Below are 15,575 nucleotides of genomic sequence, written 5' to 3' on the forward strand. Positions count from 1 at the left end.
CAAAACCGGTCCTTTGTGCCCTGTGACAAAGAGGTGACCTCAGCTCGTGGGATGGGACAGTGACCCCGCCTGGCCCTGCCTGCGCTGCCCGGCTGCTCGCCGGCCCCGTCCTTGGGGACGGCCCTGGATGTCCTCATTCCCTTGTCTCACCATCCAGGCTGGCTCCAGCCGCCGCCCCAGCCTGACACAGATGGATTTGGGTTGGGAAAGAGCCCGGCCGTGAGCCCAGCCGGCACGGAGGGGACACAGGGACACGCTCGCCGTTCCCAGGGGCACCTCCAGCCCTGCCTCAGCCGGCGGTGCCTGGTGCCATCCGTGTGCAGGATGCGCCTCTCTGCCCCAGACAGCACTGCGGCAGTTCTATGGCAAAAAATCCCAAGGGATTTGGGTCCTGGCTGCCCCAGGGCTCCCTGGAGCTGCCCCTTGTGACATCTCGTTCACCTTGATGAGAGATGGTGCCAGATTTGTGCCCCTTTTGTTGTTTAAAATGCATTTTTGGGGCTCTGGGTCTCCCCCTTCCCTGTTGGAACAGGCAGGGCCCGGGTGGGAGCTCCCAGCCCTCCTGCCCAGGGCTGTGACATTGAGGGGACAGCCAGGGCCGTGACGCTGGCAGGGACAGGCAGGGCTGTGACATGGAAGTGTCCCTGCACACAGAAATGACACCGGGGAACGGGGCTGTGAGTTGATTTTGCTGATGCTTCTGCACAGAGCCACCACGACTGTCCCCATTGCCACCCACAGGTCCCCATCGCTGCCAGCCGCCCCCAGCCCATGGCAGCGTGTCAGCCGTGTCCCCAGGGCCAGCCCTGCCGGGTCACCAGCTGTCCCCAGCCCCGCCAGCGCTGCCGTCACAGCCGGCCAGGGATCCCGGGGGTGGTGGGGGAGCTCTGTGTGTCTGTCCCCGTGTCCCTCCAGCTGGCACCTCGCCCTGCATCTGCCTGGCCTTGGGCGCTAATGAGGGATGCAGCAATTACAGGGCGAGATTGATTAAATCCTAAATCAGGGAGGTTTTGGGTGGCCCTAAACTTTCCGAGCTGGGGCAGCGGGGGCCGATCTGAGGCTGTTTGAGATAAACTCACGAGGATGTGTCCTTCTGCCACCTCCTGCTCCTCTGGCGTGGCACAGGAGGGGACACCGGGGCTGGCCTGGCTCTGTGGCTGTCACTGCGAGCCCCTGTCCCTTGTGCCAGCACGGGGAGGAAGCGGTGACAGAGCTGCCTCTGCCCCCAGCCCACCTGTGCCCTGTGGCGACACTTTTGGGGACATCCAGGTCGGACATCAGGAAAAGGAAAGGGTTGTGAAACACTGGCAGGGGCTGCCCAGGGAGGTTTGGAGCCGCCATCCCTGGATGCGGCACTCAGTGCTCTGCGCTGGGGACAAGGCGGGCATCGGGCACAGCCTGGGCTCGGTGACCTCGGAAGCCTTTTCCAGCCTCCAAAATCCTGGGATTCTGTGACATCCATGGGTGGGATCGGACGAGTGGCTCTGGCTGCACCTTCCGAGTGACAGGGACGGCTGCCAGCCACGGAGCGGGGTCCGCTGGCCCCCGTGAGCTGCCCCGGGCTGCCACGCGCTGCTCATTAAGGAGCCACCTCTGGCTGTTAATTAGCGGCGCTGATTGCGGGCGGCGGCAGCGCGAGGGTGGCACCGAGGGGGGCTCTCGGGACACTCGGGTGGCAGCAGCAGCAGCAGGAGCTGCCCTTAGGCTGCCAGGGGAAGCGGTGCCCGGGGGTCTCTTTGCAGCGGGGGGCGGCGACAGCGACGCGACAGCATCAAGGACAGCTTGTCGCGCCCGCCCGCGCCGCCCGCCCGCCTCGCTTTGTGGCCGTTGCGCCCGCGCGAACCGCAGAGCCGCGGGCGGCCCGCCCCCGCCGCGCTGCCATTGGCTGGGACGGGCGGGGGGCGGGGCCAGCCCAGACACGTGTGCGGCACCCGGAAGCGGCGCCGGGACCGGCCCGGGCTCGGGGCTGCAGGTGCGGGGCGAGCGCGGGCCCCGACCCGCCCGGGGCTTCCGGCTTTGGGGCGTGAGGTGTTCTGGGACCGACCGGGGGCTCCAGGTTGGAGGGAGGCCTGAGATCGGCCGGGAGCTCCGGGTTTGGGGGGGGTTCGGAGATCCTGGGGCTGGCCGCGGTATCCGGGGGCTCCGCGTTTGGGGGGCTTGGGGGTCCTGGGATGGGCCTGGGGCTCCAGGTTTGGGGGGTTTAGAGGTCCTGGGATGGGTCAGGGGTGTCCAGGTTTGCGGGGTCCGGAGGTCCTGGGTCTGGCCGGGGGGTTCTAGATTTGGAGGGCTCGGGGTTCGGCGGCCTCAGTTTTGGGGGTTTGGGGGCTCTGGGACCGGCCGGGGGATCCAGGTTTGGAGGATTCGGGGGTCCTGGGACCGGCCCCGCGGCTGGCGGGCCCGGGGTGCGGGGTAATAGGGCGGAGTGCCCGGTGTAGGGTTGGGGGATGATTTGGGGGGTGTTTGGGGCCTCCTGGATGGGCTGTAGAAAAGGGGGCGCTTCCTGGGGACCTGGGGGGAGTCTGAGCCGGGAAACCAGCGGGGCCTGAGCTGGGCACGCACCTGCGGGGCTTGGGAAGAGCCTTGGGGCAAGGCTGGGGGCTGGGAGAGCCTTTGAAGCTGGCACTGGTGTGTGTATTTCTTAGATATTTGCATTTAAATCCATCAAGCCCGGTGTATTTGATTATTCACGTGCGAACGTATCCGTGCCTGCGTGTGTTAGGGATTTGTGCAGCCGTGTTTCCACACCTGTGTGCATTCCCATTCCCAGTGCTCCCTCCCCATCCCTGCGCTTGGTTCCCCTTCTCCCCCCTTCCCAAGGTGCGGGAAGCCGGGTGCTGTGAGGGTGTTGGCCCTCCACACCGGGAACACCGGCCTTGGGGCACACAGAGGGGGCACCACGGAGCGGGACGTGGCCTGGGCGAGGTCTGAGCGCCGTTTGTGCCAGGCTGAGCCCCAAATCCCGGCGGTTGTGCTCCAGGTGGGATGTGCTGTATCCCATCCCCGCTGCTCCACCGAGCTCGGCTTAAGTTGCAAAGCCTCACCTAAGGGGAGAGAGGAGCTCAGGGGAGGGTGGTCGAGCTGAGCTGGCTCTGATCCCTTTGGTGGAGGGGTTTGGGTGGGCTTTGGGGGTTGTTCTCTGGCTGTGAACACCTGGCTCTGTTCCTGAGGCTGCTCCTCTCTCCTAGGCCAGCATGATCCCAGGATCTGGGCCGGTGGTGCAGGCGCTGCTGGGGACGTTCCTCACCTGGGGGCTGACGGCAGCGGGCTCGGCGCTGGTGTTTGTGTTCTCCAGTGGGCAGGTGAGTGCTGGGATCAGCTTCTCGTCCCTGGGATCCCAGCAGGATCCGCATCCGAGGCCTGTGCCCTGCTCCTGGCTGGGTTGGGCTGCCTGCTCCCAGCTTTGAGGGGCTCAGCGTCACTCCTGGGGCAAGAGGAGGAAAAATCCAGCTCCTTTCTCAACACACCAGAGGGGAGGGAAATGAAATTGCTGAGCCTGGGCTGTGGAATGTGCTCCTGGGGCTCAGGAGCCGCAAACAGAACTCTGTGTTGGCAACAGCAGCTTCCCTGCCTCTAACCTGGTTTTGCTGCCACGTTTCCAGGGCAGGATTTGGGTCAGTCCGTGCTCAGATGGAGCAAAACGCTGAGCTTCAAGTCACCCTGGATCCAAAATTAGAGCCCCCCTCACCAGGGTGTTCCAAATTGCCCAGATGGATTTATTATTCATGCCTTGGTCTTGTGATGGTTTATTCAGGAGGTGGCTGCAAAGTGAGGCTCCCTTTGGAGGAGCACTTTGGTTTTCTTCCTTGGGGAGGGAGGGACAAAACCTGCCCTGGGAGTGAAAGGGGCAGGATTTGTCCCCCTGGGATAGGGCAGAGCAGTGGATTTGTTTGGAGCTGCCTGGTATTGGAGGGATGAAAGCCTTCAAGGAGGGAGGGAAATGCAGGGCAGCTCATGCAGAGGGGCAGGAGAGCCTCTGGTTTAACTTTGCACAGGCTTTGGCCTGGGCTCTGGATGGGCAGGGAGGGAGCCAGGAGGCTCTGTGGGATCGTGGGGATGCTGCCCCCACAGAATCCCAGCATGGTTTGGGTGGGAAGGGACCTTAAAGCCCATCCAGTGCCGCCCCTGCCATGGGCAGGGACACCTCCCACTGTCCCAGGCTGCTCCAAGCCCCATCCAACCTGGCCTGGGACGCTTCCAGGGATCCAGGGGCAGCCACAGCTTCTCTGGGAATTCCATCCCAGCCCCTCCCCACCCTCACAGGGAACAATTCCTTCCCAAAATCCCCTCTGTCCCTGCCCTCTGGCAGTGGGAAGCCATTCCCTCTTGTCCAAAGCCCCTCTGCAGCCTGGCGAGCCCTTCCCCATCTCCCCAGCACTGTGGGCAGTGCTTTCACCAGGAGTTAAAGGCGTTTTGTGTTTGGCTTTTTCCAGAGGCGGATCCTCGATGGGAGCTTGGGCTTCGCCGCAGGGGTGAGTGCAGCATCCTCCTCCTCCTCCTCCTCCTCCTCCTCCTCCTCCTCCCCTGTGTTCTCTGCAGCCCGGTTTGGTGCCCACTCGAGTTACAATCCCTGGGCTGATCCCCCGAGGGCAGGGCAGGGCTCGGCTCAGTCCCATCCTGGCCCGGTTCCTCCTGGCTGGCTGCCCACGCCGGGCTTGGCTCTCTGGAGCTCAACTCTCCTCGTTTCCCTGGGATTCTGAGTTGCTCCCGGAGCACTGGAGCGATGGAGATGGGCAGGAGAGTTGTGCTGGGGGCTGCTGTGCCTGGCTGGCTTTGTGCTTCTCCATGGGTGCTTTAAACCCTCGGGAGGAGAGGGAAGAGAGAGCTGCAGCTCTCCCTGGAAGCTGCACGTGGAATGTGGGGCTCAGGGTGGCTTTTCCTGAAGGAAAACGTGGCTTGAAATTGTGTGGGGGGCTTGGGAATGTGGAGCTGCCGCTGCCCACGTGCTGGGGGCAGGTGGGGCCTCACTCAGACTCGTTAAATCACCTTTGTTTCCCCGTTAAAGGTCGAGTCCAGCGCTACTCCCCACACTGCAGGTGCTGGAGCGCCCCTGGGATGTGCTCTGCGGGGAGGGGCCCCTTGCCACGTGTGTGCTGGGGCCACCTGGGCTCTGCCAGGTCCCCCTCGCTGTATCCCGGCTGGGCAGGTGGCACCTGGGTGCCGTGGTGGGTGACAGGAGCTGGGTTTGCGCCCTGGAGGGTGAGGATCATTCACCTTGGTGGTTGCAGGCATTCCTCCATGAATCCCATCGGGATCAGGAGTTGCTGTCCCAGTGCTGTCCTTGCCGTGGCCACCACGTCACCCTGCCAGCAGCTCTGAGTCCCCCCTGCCTGGCCCGGGTGTGGCTCAGGAAGCAGAACTCCTGCAAACATTTGCTTTTGCCTCAGCTCTTCCAGCTGGCAGCGCTCAGAGCAGGGAGGGGGAGCTGGTTTTGGGGTGCTGCAGTGCCTGGAGGGGACAGGCTGTGAGGGAGCCCCTGGTGACAGCAGGGTCCCCCTGAATTTCAATTCTCCCAGCGGGGCAGCGTTGCCACTGCTTGACCAACAGCTGGCTCTCCATCTTTTCGTTGCCTCACAGGGTTGAACAACACAAGGAACATTTCCCTCCCCCTTCTCCTGGTTCTTGTGCTTGGGGGCTTTGCAAAGGATCCACGGAGGAGCTGGAGGAGCAATCACCTCCTGTCCCAGCCCTCAGGCAAGCGGGATTGTGGAAACTGCCCTCACCTGTGCCATGCTGGAGCTGGGCAGGTTCTCCACCCTCCTGGTAAACACTTCCCTGCTGGCCTCCTGGGAGCTGCCAAGCCAAATAAATCCAGGATTAACTCCAAATGTCTCTGCCACCGCTGAGGCAGGAGGAGGATGTGGGACAGGGACGTGCAGGTGACCTCAGGGAGGGTGCCTGGGGTGCAGAGGGTTGTTTTGGGATGCAGGAAGCCGTGGCTGGGCACTGCCTTCCCTGCCAATGCTCCAGGTCATCTGAGGGTGCTGGGGTGAGCCTGGGCGTGTGGTTAAATTGAACTGGGGTGTACTGGGAGAGCCCTGGGTGTACTGGGAGCATCCTGCTGGCTCAAGCTGCCCCTGTCTGACGGCACAGGTGTCACCTGGGGTGGAGGGCCCTGTGCAGCTCCGTCCTTGCAGTGGTGTGGGGGGGCTCAGCTCCTTCCAGCCCTGGCTTTGCCTTTTCCCTGCCTCAGTTCCCTGCCTGGAACTCTGGATAATCCAGGGTTTTGCATGCAGGAGCCTGCGAGGTGATGTGTTTCCATAGAGACAAAGCTTTGCTTGCTGGGGCATCTGATGTGGAATTCTGCTGCCTTTTCCCTTAAATCTTGATATCTTTAAATGAGATTTTTTTTTTTTTTTCTTTTTTTTCTCTGCGGTGCTGCAGGGCTGGGCTCAGACACCAGCAACAAACACCTGCAGCCCCCCTTCCCTGCAGCCTGGCACAGCTTTCCCTCTGCTGGGCTGGAGCCGGGTGTCCTCTGTCCCGGGTGGAGCAGGAGATCATCCAGCCACGCTCCTCAACCCTCCCCAGGCACACTGGGATCGAGTATTCCCTTAAAACAGCATCAGGAATTCACACGGCTCTGCTGAGGCTGCTCCTCGTTGTTGGAGCCTTCGTGAAGGAAAAGTTTGGCAGGGGAAGTGTCCTGCCAGAGTCTCCTCTTCCTCCTGACTTTCCCGTCCTGCCACGGAGATCTCCTTTTCCCAGATTTCCTGCTCCTGTGTTTCCCTCGGTGTTCCTGTTCTCACCCTGGGGATCCCACAGGAGCGTGGCCAGGCCTGCCTGCTTTAATGAGGGATTTAATTCTGCCCCAGCAGGGTGGGTGGGCTGAACCCAGCCCCGGGTGTGAAGGTCATGGCTCTGTTTATCCTGGATTTGCAGGAAAAAGCTCCTGTGCGGCTCCACAGCCACAGGGCTGAGCTGGGGCAGCGCTGGACCCGTGGGTTTGGGGGGTGAGGAGAGTTTGGAGAATTTTGGGGAGTGCTGCACTGAATCCCTGTGGAAGGAGATGCCCAGCCCTGGGAGAGGTGTTTGGGCTTAAATCCTGCTGTGTTTTGGGGGATTCCCACCAGTGCGAGGGCACAGATCTGGATTCGTTCCCCGTGGTTGGTTTTGGAGTCTGGATTTGTCTCCTGTTCCGCTGCTGGGCCCCAGGGAAGGGTCTGGGCTCCTCCATCCCGGTGATGCTTCGGATCCCACAGCTGCCTCCTGCCTGCTTCTCCTCCCCCACCGACCCTGCCGTGTTTTCCCGAGAAATGGTGGATTTGTGGCATTGCTGCATCTTGGCTTTGGAGCGCAGAGGAGTGAAAGTGCCCAAATCCAGCTTGGCAGGAGCGGGATGTCCCTGTGCCAGCAGCTGCTCCCCGGCTCAGGGGCTGGAGTGAGGGGAAGGTGTGGAAAATCCGAGTGGCTCTGGGTTCATTGATCCCACGAGGGCCCAGGGGGTTTTTCCTCTTTCATTCCTGCCTTTGCCACCAGCCGGCTCGGTGCCATCGGGGTTCGGGGCCTGGCCCTGGCTGGGCGGTGCAGAGCTTTGAGATCGGGGGGAATTTGTCACTTAAATGGGGCTGTTGGCAGGAATCCTCCCCCTTCGGTCAGCTGGGAAGAGCTGCAGCTGAACCCGAGCTCTGACACTGACCTGGGTGGGCAGGAGCTGGGCTGCTCCAGGCAATCCCATGTCCCTAAATCCCCCCCTGAGCTCCGGGACGGGCTGAGGGGAAGCTGCTGAAGGACTCCCTGTGGGTCCCTTGCAGCTCAGAATGTTCTGGGATTCCGGGACTTCCAGCCCCTGGGGCGAAGGCTTTGATCTGCATAAGGCAGCAGGAAATCACTTTTCCTTCACCTTGGGCTGGCTCAGAGCTCTGTGGTCACCTTCCCCCCGAGCTGGTGGGATCCTCGGAGCTGCCTTGGGTGCTGCCAGGCTCTGGAGGCTGAGCCCTGTCAGGGCTGTGTTTGCCGTGGGGAAATGCTATCTTAACACGAGCTGACAACATAATTCTCCGGAGCCTTTCCCTGCTGCCTGTGTTTCCACGTTGGGGTGTGTGGTTGTTTTTTAAAGGAGGTGGCATTTGAAATATGAGGTTTGACAGCCGTGCTTAAGCCTGACATGACAACCCTCGTTCTTCTTACTCACAGTGAGCTCAGATTTACACAATCCCCCAGGGACTGGTGTCTGCAAGAGGCAGCTCCTTCCTTCCTTGGGAGAGATTGAGGATGGGAGAGTTTGCTCCGAGTCCTCGTGCTGGGAGAGCCGGGCAGCAGCTCCTCTTCAGAGGCTTTCAGCTGGAAGAGAGGAGGTTTGGGTTGGGAATTGGGAAGGAATTCTCCCCTATGAGGGTGGGGAGGCCCTCAGGGTGCCCAGGGAAGCTGTGGCTGTCCCTGGATCCCTGGAAGTGCCCAAGGCCAGCTTGGACAGGGCTTGGAGCAGCCTGGGATAATGGGAGGTGTCCCTGCCCATGGCAGGGGTGGAATGGGATGGGATTTAAAGTCTTTTCCAACCCCAACCATTCTGGGATTCTGAGCATCCTGCAAAGGGGACTTCCTGGGGTGCTGGGGGTTGCTGGACAGAGAGTTGGGGTCACTTTTCCCTCAGCATCTTCCTGCTGCTGTGTCTGTGATCCCTTTGCTCCTTCCCACTGCAGGATCCTGGTCCCGCAGCCATTTCTCCACTGGAATTTCGGCTTCCCTTTTGTCCCATGGGATCTCACCACTCCCCTTCTGTCCCCAGGTCATGCTGGCTGCATCCTACTGGTCCCTGCTGGCCCCAGCCATCGAGATGGCTGAGGAATCCGGCACCTTCGGAGCCTTCTCCTTCTTCCCAGTGGCCGCAGGCTTCGCTCTGGGAGCAGCGTTCGTGTACGGGGCCGACCTGCTCATCCCAGTGCTGGTGAGTGGGAATTCCCTGTCTGGGGGCTCATCCCAGTGCTGGTGAGTGGGAATTCCCTGTCTGGGGGCTCATCCCAGTGCTGGTGAGTGGGAATTCCCTGTCTGGGGGCTCATCCCAGTGCTGGTGAGTGGGAATTCCCTGTCTGGGGGCTCATCCCAGTGCTGGTGAGTGGGAATTCCCTGTCTGGGGGCTCATCCCAGTGCTGGTGAGTGGGAATTCCCTGTCTGGGGGCTCATCCCAGTGCTGGTGAGTGGGAATTCCCTGTCTGGGGGCTCATCCCAGTGCTGGTGAGTGGGAATTCCCTGGCTGGGGGCTCATCCCAGTGCTGGTGAGTGGGAATTCCCTGGCTGGGGGCTCATCCCAGTGCTGGTGAGTGGGAATTCCCTGTCTGGGGGCTCATCCCAGTGCTGGTGAGTGGGAATTCCCTGGCTGGGGGCTCATCCCAGTGCTGGTGAGTGGGAATTCCCTGGCTGGGGGCTCATCCCAGTGCTGGTGAGTGGGAATTCCTTGGCTGGGGGCTCATCCCAGTGCTGGTGAGTGGGAATTCCCTGGCTGGGGGCTCATCCCAGTGCTGGTGAGTGGGAATTCCCTGTCTGGGGGCTCCTCCCAGTGCTGGTGAGTGGGAATTCCGGGGCTGGGGGCTCATCCCAGTGCTGGTGAGTGGGAATTCCGGGGCTGGGGGCTCATCCCAGTGCTGGTGAGTGGGAATTCCCTGGCTGGGGGCTCATCCCAGTGCTGGTGAGTGGGAATTCCGGGGCTGGGGGCTCATCCCAGTGCTGGTGAGTGGGAATTCCGGGGCTGGGGGCTCATCCCAGTGCTGGTGAGTGGGAATTCCTTGGCTGGGGGCTCATCCCAGTGCTGGTGAGTGGGAATTCCGGGGCTGGGGGCTCATCCCAGTGCTGGTGAGTGGGAATTCCCTGGCTGGGGGCTCATCCCAGTGCTGGTGAGTGGGAATTCCCTGGCTGGGGGCTCATCCCAGTGCTGGTGAGTGGGAATTCCCTGGCTGGGGGCTCATCCCAGTGCTGGTGAGTGGGAATTCCTTGGCTGGGGGCTCATCCCAGTGCTGGTGAGTGGGAATTCCCTGTCTGGGGGCTCATCCCAGTGCTGGTGAGTGGGAATTCCCTGGCTGGGGGCTCCTCCCAGTGCTGGTGAGTGGGAATTCCGGGGCTGGGGGCTCCTCCCAGTGCTGGTGAGTGGGAATTCCGGGGCTGGGGGCTCCTCCCAGTGCTGGTGAGTGGGAATTCCGGGGCTGGGGGCTCCTCCCAGTGCTGGTGAGTGGGAATTCCGGGGCTGGGGGCTCCTCCCAGTGCTGGTGAGTGGGAATTCCGGGGCTGGGGGCTCATCCCAGTGCTGGTGAGTGGGAATTCCGGGGCTGGGGGCTCATCCCAGTGCTGGTGAGTGGGAATTCCGGGGCTGGGGGCTCCTCCCAGTGCTGGTGAGTGGGAATTCCGGGGCTGGGGGCTCATCCCAGTGCTGGTGAGTGGGAATTCCCTGGCTGGGGGCTCATCCCAGTGCTGGTGAGTGGGAATTCCCTGGCTGGGGGCTCATCCCAGTGCTGGTGAGTGGGAATTCCTTGGCTGGGGGCTCATCCCAGTGCTGGTGAGTGGGAATTCCCTGGCTGGGGGCTCATCCCAGTGCTGGTGAGTGGGAATTCCGGGGCTGGGGGCTCATCCCAGTGCTGGTGAGTGGGAATTCCCTGGCTGGGGGCTCCTCCCAGTGAGGGTGAGTGGGAATTCCGGGGCTGGGGGCTCATCCCAGTGCTGGTGAGTGGGAATTCCCTGGCTGGGGGCTCATCCCAGTGCTGGTGAGTGGGAATTCCGGGGCTGGGGGCTCATCCCAGTGCTGGTGAGTGGGAATTCCCTGGCTGGGGGCTCATCCCAGTGCTGGTGAGTGGGAATTCCGGGGCTGGGGGCTCATCCCAGTGCTGGTGAGTGGGAATTCCCTGTCTGGGGGCTCATCCCAGTGCTGGTGAGTGGGAATTCCCTGGCTGGGGGCTCATCCCAGTGCTGGTGAGTGGGAATTCCCTGGCTGGGGGCTCATCCCAGTGCTGGTGAGTGGGAATTCCCTGGCTGGGGGCTCTTCCCAGTGCTGGTGAGTGGGAATTCCGGGGCTGGGGGCTCATCCCAGTGCTGGTGAGTGGGAATTCCCTGTCTGGGGGCTCATCCCAGTGCTGGTGAGTGGGAATTCCCTGGCTGGGGGCTCATCCCAGTGCTGGTGAGTGGGAATTCCCTGTCTGGGGGCTCATCCCAGTGCTGGTGAGTGGGAATTCCCTGGCTGGGGGCTCATCCCAGTGCTGGTGAGTGGGAATTCCCTGGCTGGGGGCTCCTCCCAGTGAGGGTGAGTGGGAATTCCCTGTCTGGGGGCTCATCCCAGTGCTGGTGAGTGGGAATTCCCTGGCTGGGGGCTCATCCCAGTGCTGGTGAGTGGGAATTCCCTGGCTGGGGGCTCATCCCAGTGCTGGTGAGTGGGAATTCCGGGGCTGGGGGCTCATCCCAGTGCTGGTGAGTGGGAATTCCGGGGCTGGGGGCTCATCCCAGTGCTGGTGAGTGGGAATTCCTTGGCTGGGGGCTCATCCCAGTGCTGGTGAGTGGGAATTCCCTGGCTGGGGGCTCCTCCCAGTGCTGGTGAGTGGGAATTCCCTGGCTGGGGGCTCATCCCAGTGCTGGTGAGTGGGAATTCCGGGGCTGGGGGCTCATCCCAGTGCTGGTGAGTGGGAATTCCCTGGCTGGGGGCTCATCCCAGTGCTGGTGAGTGGGAATTCCGGGGCTGGGGGCTCATCCCAGTGCTGGTGAGTGGGAATTCCCTGGCTGGGGGCTCATCCCAGTGCTGGTGAGTGGGAATTCCAGGGTTGGGGGGGCTCCTGCCCTTCCTCCAGCTGCAAGGAAGAGCATCTGGAAGCTGGACACAGATGGATTTCTCTCCCAGATTTAAAGAATCCACGATTTCCCCGAGCCCTGGCTGGCTCTGGCAGTGCTGGATGCACCTTTAGGCTGGCTGAGCTCTGGTTTTTTTTTCATCTTTCTGGTTTTTTTTCTCCCTTCACACCTCTGCTTTTGTTCTTTTTGCTGGCAGCGCTCCTCAGGCAGCTCAGGTGTGACCTTGTGTCCCAGCCCAGGGGTTTCGTTTGCAGAGCTGCCAGCCCTGGGAGTGCTGCACAATCCAGGGAAGCAGCCTGAGGCTGCTGTGAAAGGAAGGAAGACAGAAATGGGGAGCTGGTGGGTTTTTGCAGCTGAAAACACGAGAATGTGAAGAGATTTCCAAACATTTCCACAGAGGTTTTTAGATTTTCATCTTTAGTTCAGTGGAGTTTTATTTGTTCTGTGCTTATGAGGAAGGAGGGGGAGGTTCTCAGGAGTCTGCAGGTGCAACCTTCCCCCCTCCCTGGCTTTTGGAGCCTCTCCTGACAGGACCACAGGTGCAGATGCATCCTCAGCTGGGAGGAGAATGGCTCCCAATTGCATCCAATTGGATGTTGTGGGGTCACTCCCAGTGCCGGTGAACACCCAGGGAATGAAGTGCCAGTGATGAGAATCTGCTGCCTCTCCTCGCCCTCTGCCTGCCTTGTCCTGGCTTTTTGGGGCTTTTTGGGGCTCCCAAACCCTCTGCAGGATTCAGTGGGTGGCCAGGAGCTGCTGTTGGATCCCTTGGAAGCCGTTTGGCTCCAAACTCTGCCTTTTCCTGCTGCTGGATGGGGCTGGGATGGGCTGGATCCGTTGCCTCGGGCTGGTGTTTCCCAGCAGGGTGGAGAAACAGCTGGGGCACAAACCCCACTTGTTCCTGGTGGTCGGAGTTTTCCGTGGGGCGTTGAAACAGTGGAGAGGGAAGAGTTTGGGGAAGTGAAATCCTTGTGTTGGGAAGAGCGGGGTGGAGCAGCAGGGACGGGCAGGGAGGGTGGTGGCCTTGCAGGAAGCAGTGCAGTGGAGGTATAAAACCATCCCCTATATCCTTAAATCCAGGTTAAACGCTGCTGGGAGCAGAGCTGCTGTCTCCTGGCTCGGTTGCTCCGTGTGGGACGCACCTGCCCCCACACGCTCATCCCATGGGAATTCTGCTGGCGGTGATTTACACCCCGTGGCTCACGTGGAGCTGGGGGAGGGTTTAGATCCCCAAACAGTGCTGCTGCTGGTGTGTTTCCTCCTGGAAAAGGGGGTGTCCCTGTGCTGGGGCCTCTCCACATGGATAACGGGCACGAGCCACCTTGTCAGGGTCTGCTTGATCCAAAGTGCTGATTTTCCTCCCCCTGGATACCTTGGGAAGGGCCAGGAGAGCTGGCAGAGGGTGGGGGGGCTCTGTGTCCCTGCCCAGAGCAGCGGGATCGGCTCCTGGAGCTGGGCAATGGGTCCAGGATGGCACCTTTGGGATGCTTTGGGAAGGGAACAGAGAGCTGGCGAGGTTGTGGGGATGCTGTGCAGGGAGCAGGGGGAGAGGTTAGAGCCGAGTGTGTCGAAAGGAAAAACAAGTTTGGTGAGGCTTGAGCCATCCCTGGGCCGGGAATGTGGCTCCAGAGCCATCTCCCTTCCTCTGGAGCCCAGACTGCTCCCTGGAGAGCCGCTGCTGCTCCGACAAGGGTTGAGCCACGGCATTCCCGAGGAGGGTTTGGAAATGGGCTCCATCTCAGGCTGTTCCTGCCCTGGCAGGGTGCTGGGGGTGCCGGTGGGGCTGGGGCAGCCTGGCCATGCCAGGGCAGCAGGAGGGAGCTGCTCGGGGAGCATTCCCTGCCTGGCACAGCTCCAGGCTGGGTAACAACAGCCTCTCAAAGCTTTTATCGGCTTCTTTTGAGCCCAGCCCCGCTCTCCTGGCAGCGAGAAGGGTTTTGCTCGTGCTGGAGCTGGGGCATCCCAGTGTTCGCTCATGGCAGAGGGAGGGTTGAGCCTCCCAGCCCCGGTGGTAATGATGATCCCGAGCAGCTGGAGCAGTTCTGTTCCTCACAAAAGGCAGATCTAAGCTGTTACGTCTTTATCTCTGCCTTTTCCCTGGGTGAAGCCTTTAAGGTGTTTGTTCATCCTCCAGCTGAGGAGGAGATGCTGGTGAAGGTTGGTACAAACCACACCAGGAGATCTGGGGCTGCTTGGAGGGCGAGACCACGGCAAAAACAGATCCCTGGGGGTTTCAAAAAATGGGCTCGCCTTCATTTTGCCAAAATTTCCTCACACAGAGCCGCTGGTTTAACCTGTTTTTTTTAAGCAAGGCTGTCAGCTGGTGTTTGAGGAGGTTTTGGATGCAGAGGGGCAGCTGGCGGGGCTGTGTGAGCCATTTCCTAAAAAGGGTCGGGGCTTGGTGTCGTCGATGCCAAGAGCCAAAGCCTCTGAGGGAAAGTTTACTTAAAAATTCAGTGCAGCAGGTCCCTGATGGCTCAGGAGCTATTTTGGGTCTGCTGCAAGGCATAAGAATGCTGGAATTAAGTGTTATTATTCTCATCCTTCAAAGCTGTCGTGCAGCTCTGCTGACTTGGCTGGGTTTTGTTTGGAGTTTGGTGCTTTATTGGGTTTTCGTGATGTGCTTCTTGCTCTGGCCTCCCTCTTCCTGGGGGAATCCCACAGGAGTCCAGGGGATGCCTCCAGCCCTGGCTCTGCTTTTCAGGCAGTCCCCAGCTGCTTTTGCTCCAGGGTTTTCACGTGAAAAGGTGAAATTTGGAAGCACTGGAAGCAGCAGGAAGTGACCCAGCTGGCAGGGGAGGGCTTTGAAGCTGTGTGGATGTGGCACCTGAGGACGTGGTCATGGTGGCCTTGGCAGTGCCGGGGTGGTTGGACTTGGTGCTCTCACAGGGCCTTTCCACCCAGAGTGATTTTGTGACTCTCTGTGAGCGCCTTTGTCTTGGAGCTGCCAAAGCCCCCGGAGGTGTTGGGTGTTCCTGTGGAATTCTGAGGGTGTTCCCAAGCCCACACGGGTGGGCTTTGGGGGGGGCTTTGGGTGCAGTGGAGCACCTGTGGCTTCCAGGAGCTCCCTGGCTCCTGCCTTTTCTGGATCACAGCCCTTCACCTCTGAGGAAGCAGGAATTCCCTGCTGGGACAGGGGCAGGGAGAGGGAGGAATCCAGCTGGTCCTGGTGGGAGCTGAAACCCCCAGGGGCTGCCCCAGCCCCACCTGCAGCTCCTGTTCTTTCCACTCCTCTGCCTGACTCTGCTCCCATCATTACTAATTAGGATAATGAGGCTTAATCAGCTTCATCTCCTCTCCCCCCAGGCTTCATTTTCCTCGGGAACATCTGCACAGGGAGGCAGCTCCATCCCTCCCGCTGCGGGATCCAATGGGCGCTGGGGTCTGGGGGTCTCCCTTGGGAGCTGCTCCTTCCCAGGCCAGGGAAGGGAGGGCAGATGCTGCAGGAGCAGCAGGAGTTAATGAATAATCCAGGGAAGAGCTGCTGGGCCATTACTCAGCTCTAACCAGGGCCCTGCCAATACCTGGGGTGTAAAAGATGGTCAGGGAGGGAGCATGGGGAGCCAGGGCTGTAATTCCAGCCTGGAAATACTATCTCCATTGGATTTTATTTTTTTCCCTTGTCTGCTGGGTAGAGGTTTGGTGGATTTTTTTGATCCTGAGTACAGAGGAAATCAATAAAGCCTCATGTGATGGGCAGAGCATTCCTTGGATTTAAACAAGCAGCGACTGAAGTGCCCTTTAAAAGCCTTTGTGGGGTTGGGGTTTGTTCCATAGGTGCCGCTGCCCTCATCCCACAGAACCAGCACAGCCCA

At 60.9% G+C, this 15,575-nt stretch overlaps 1 protein-coding gene across 5 annotated transcripts in view; it reads left to right on the plus strand.

Annotated features, from left to right (window-relative positions):
* The first annotated feature begins 1,901 nt into the window (after positions 1–1,901).
* SLC39A11 (solute carrier family 39 member 11) overlaps positions 1,902–15,575 on the plus strand; it is a 73,104-nt gene continuing 59,430 nt past the window's right edge. For 2 of the 5 annotated variants that reach the window (XM_032128814.1, XM_032128815.1), the window contains exons 1-4: positions 1,921–2,056; positions 3,186–3,299; positions 4,431–4,469; positions 8,726–8,884. In XM_032128814.1, coding sequence (XP_031984705.1) covers positions 3,192–3,299; positions 4,431–4,469; positions 8,726–8,884 — 306 coding nt within the window. In that variant the 5' untranslated portion in view covers positions 1,921–2,056; positions 3,186–3,191. Of the gene's footprint in view, positions 2,057–3,185; positions 3,300–4,430; positions 4,470–8,725; positions 8,885–15,575 lie in introns of all 5 variants that reach the window. The other 3 variants (XM_032128812.1, XM_032128813.1, XM_032128811.1) reach the window with 2 other exon arrangements.

This window comes from Corvus moneduloides, chromosome 19, assembly GCF_009650955.1.
Source record: "Corvus moneduloides isolate bCorMon1 chromosome 19, bCorMon1.pri, whole genome shotgun sequence".
NCBI lineage: Eukaryota > Metazoa > Chordata > Aves > Passeriformes > Corvidae > Corvus > Corvus moneduloides.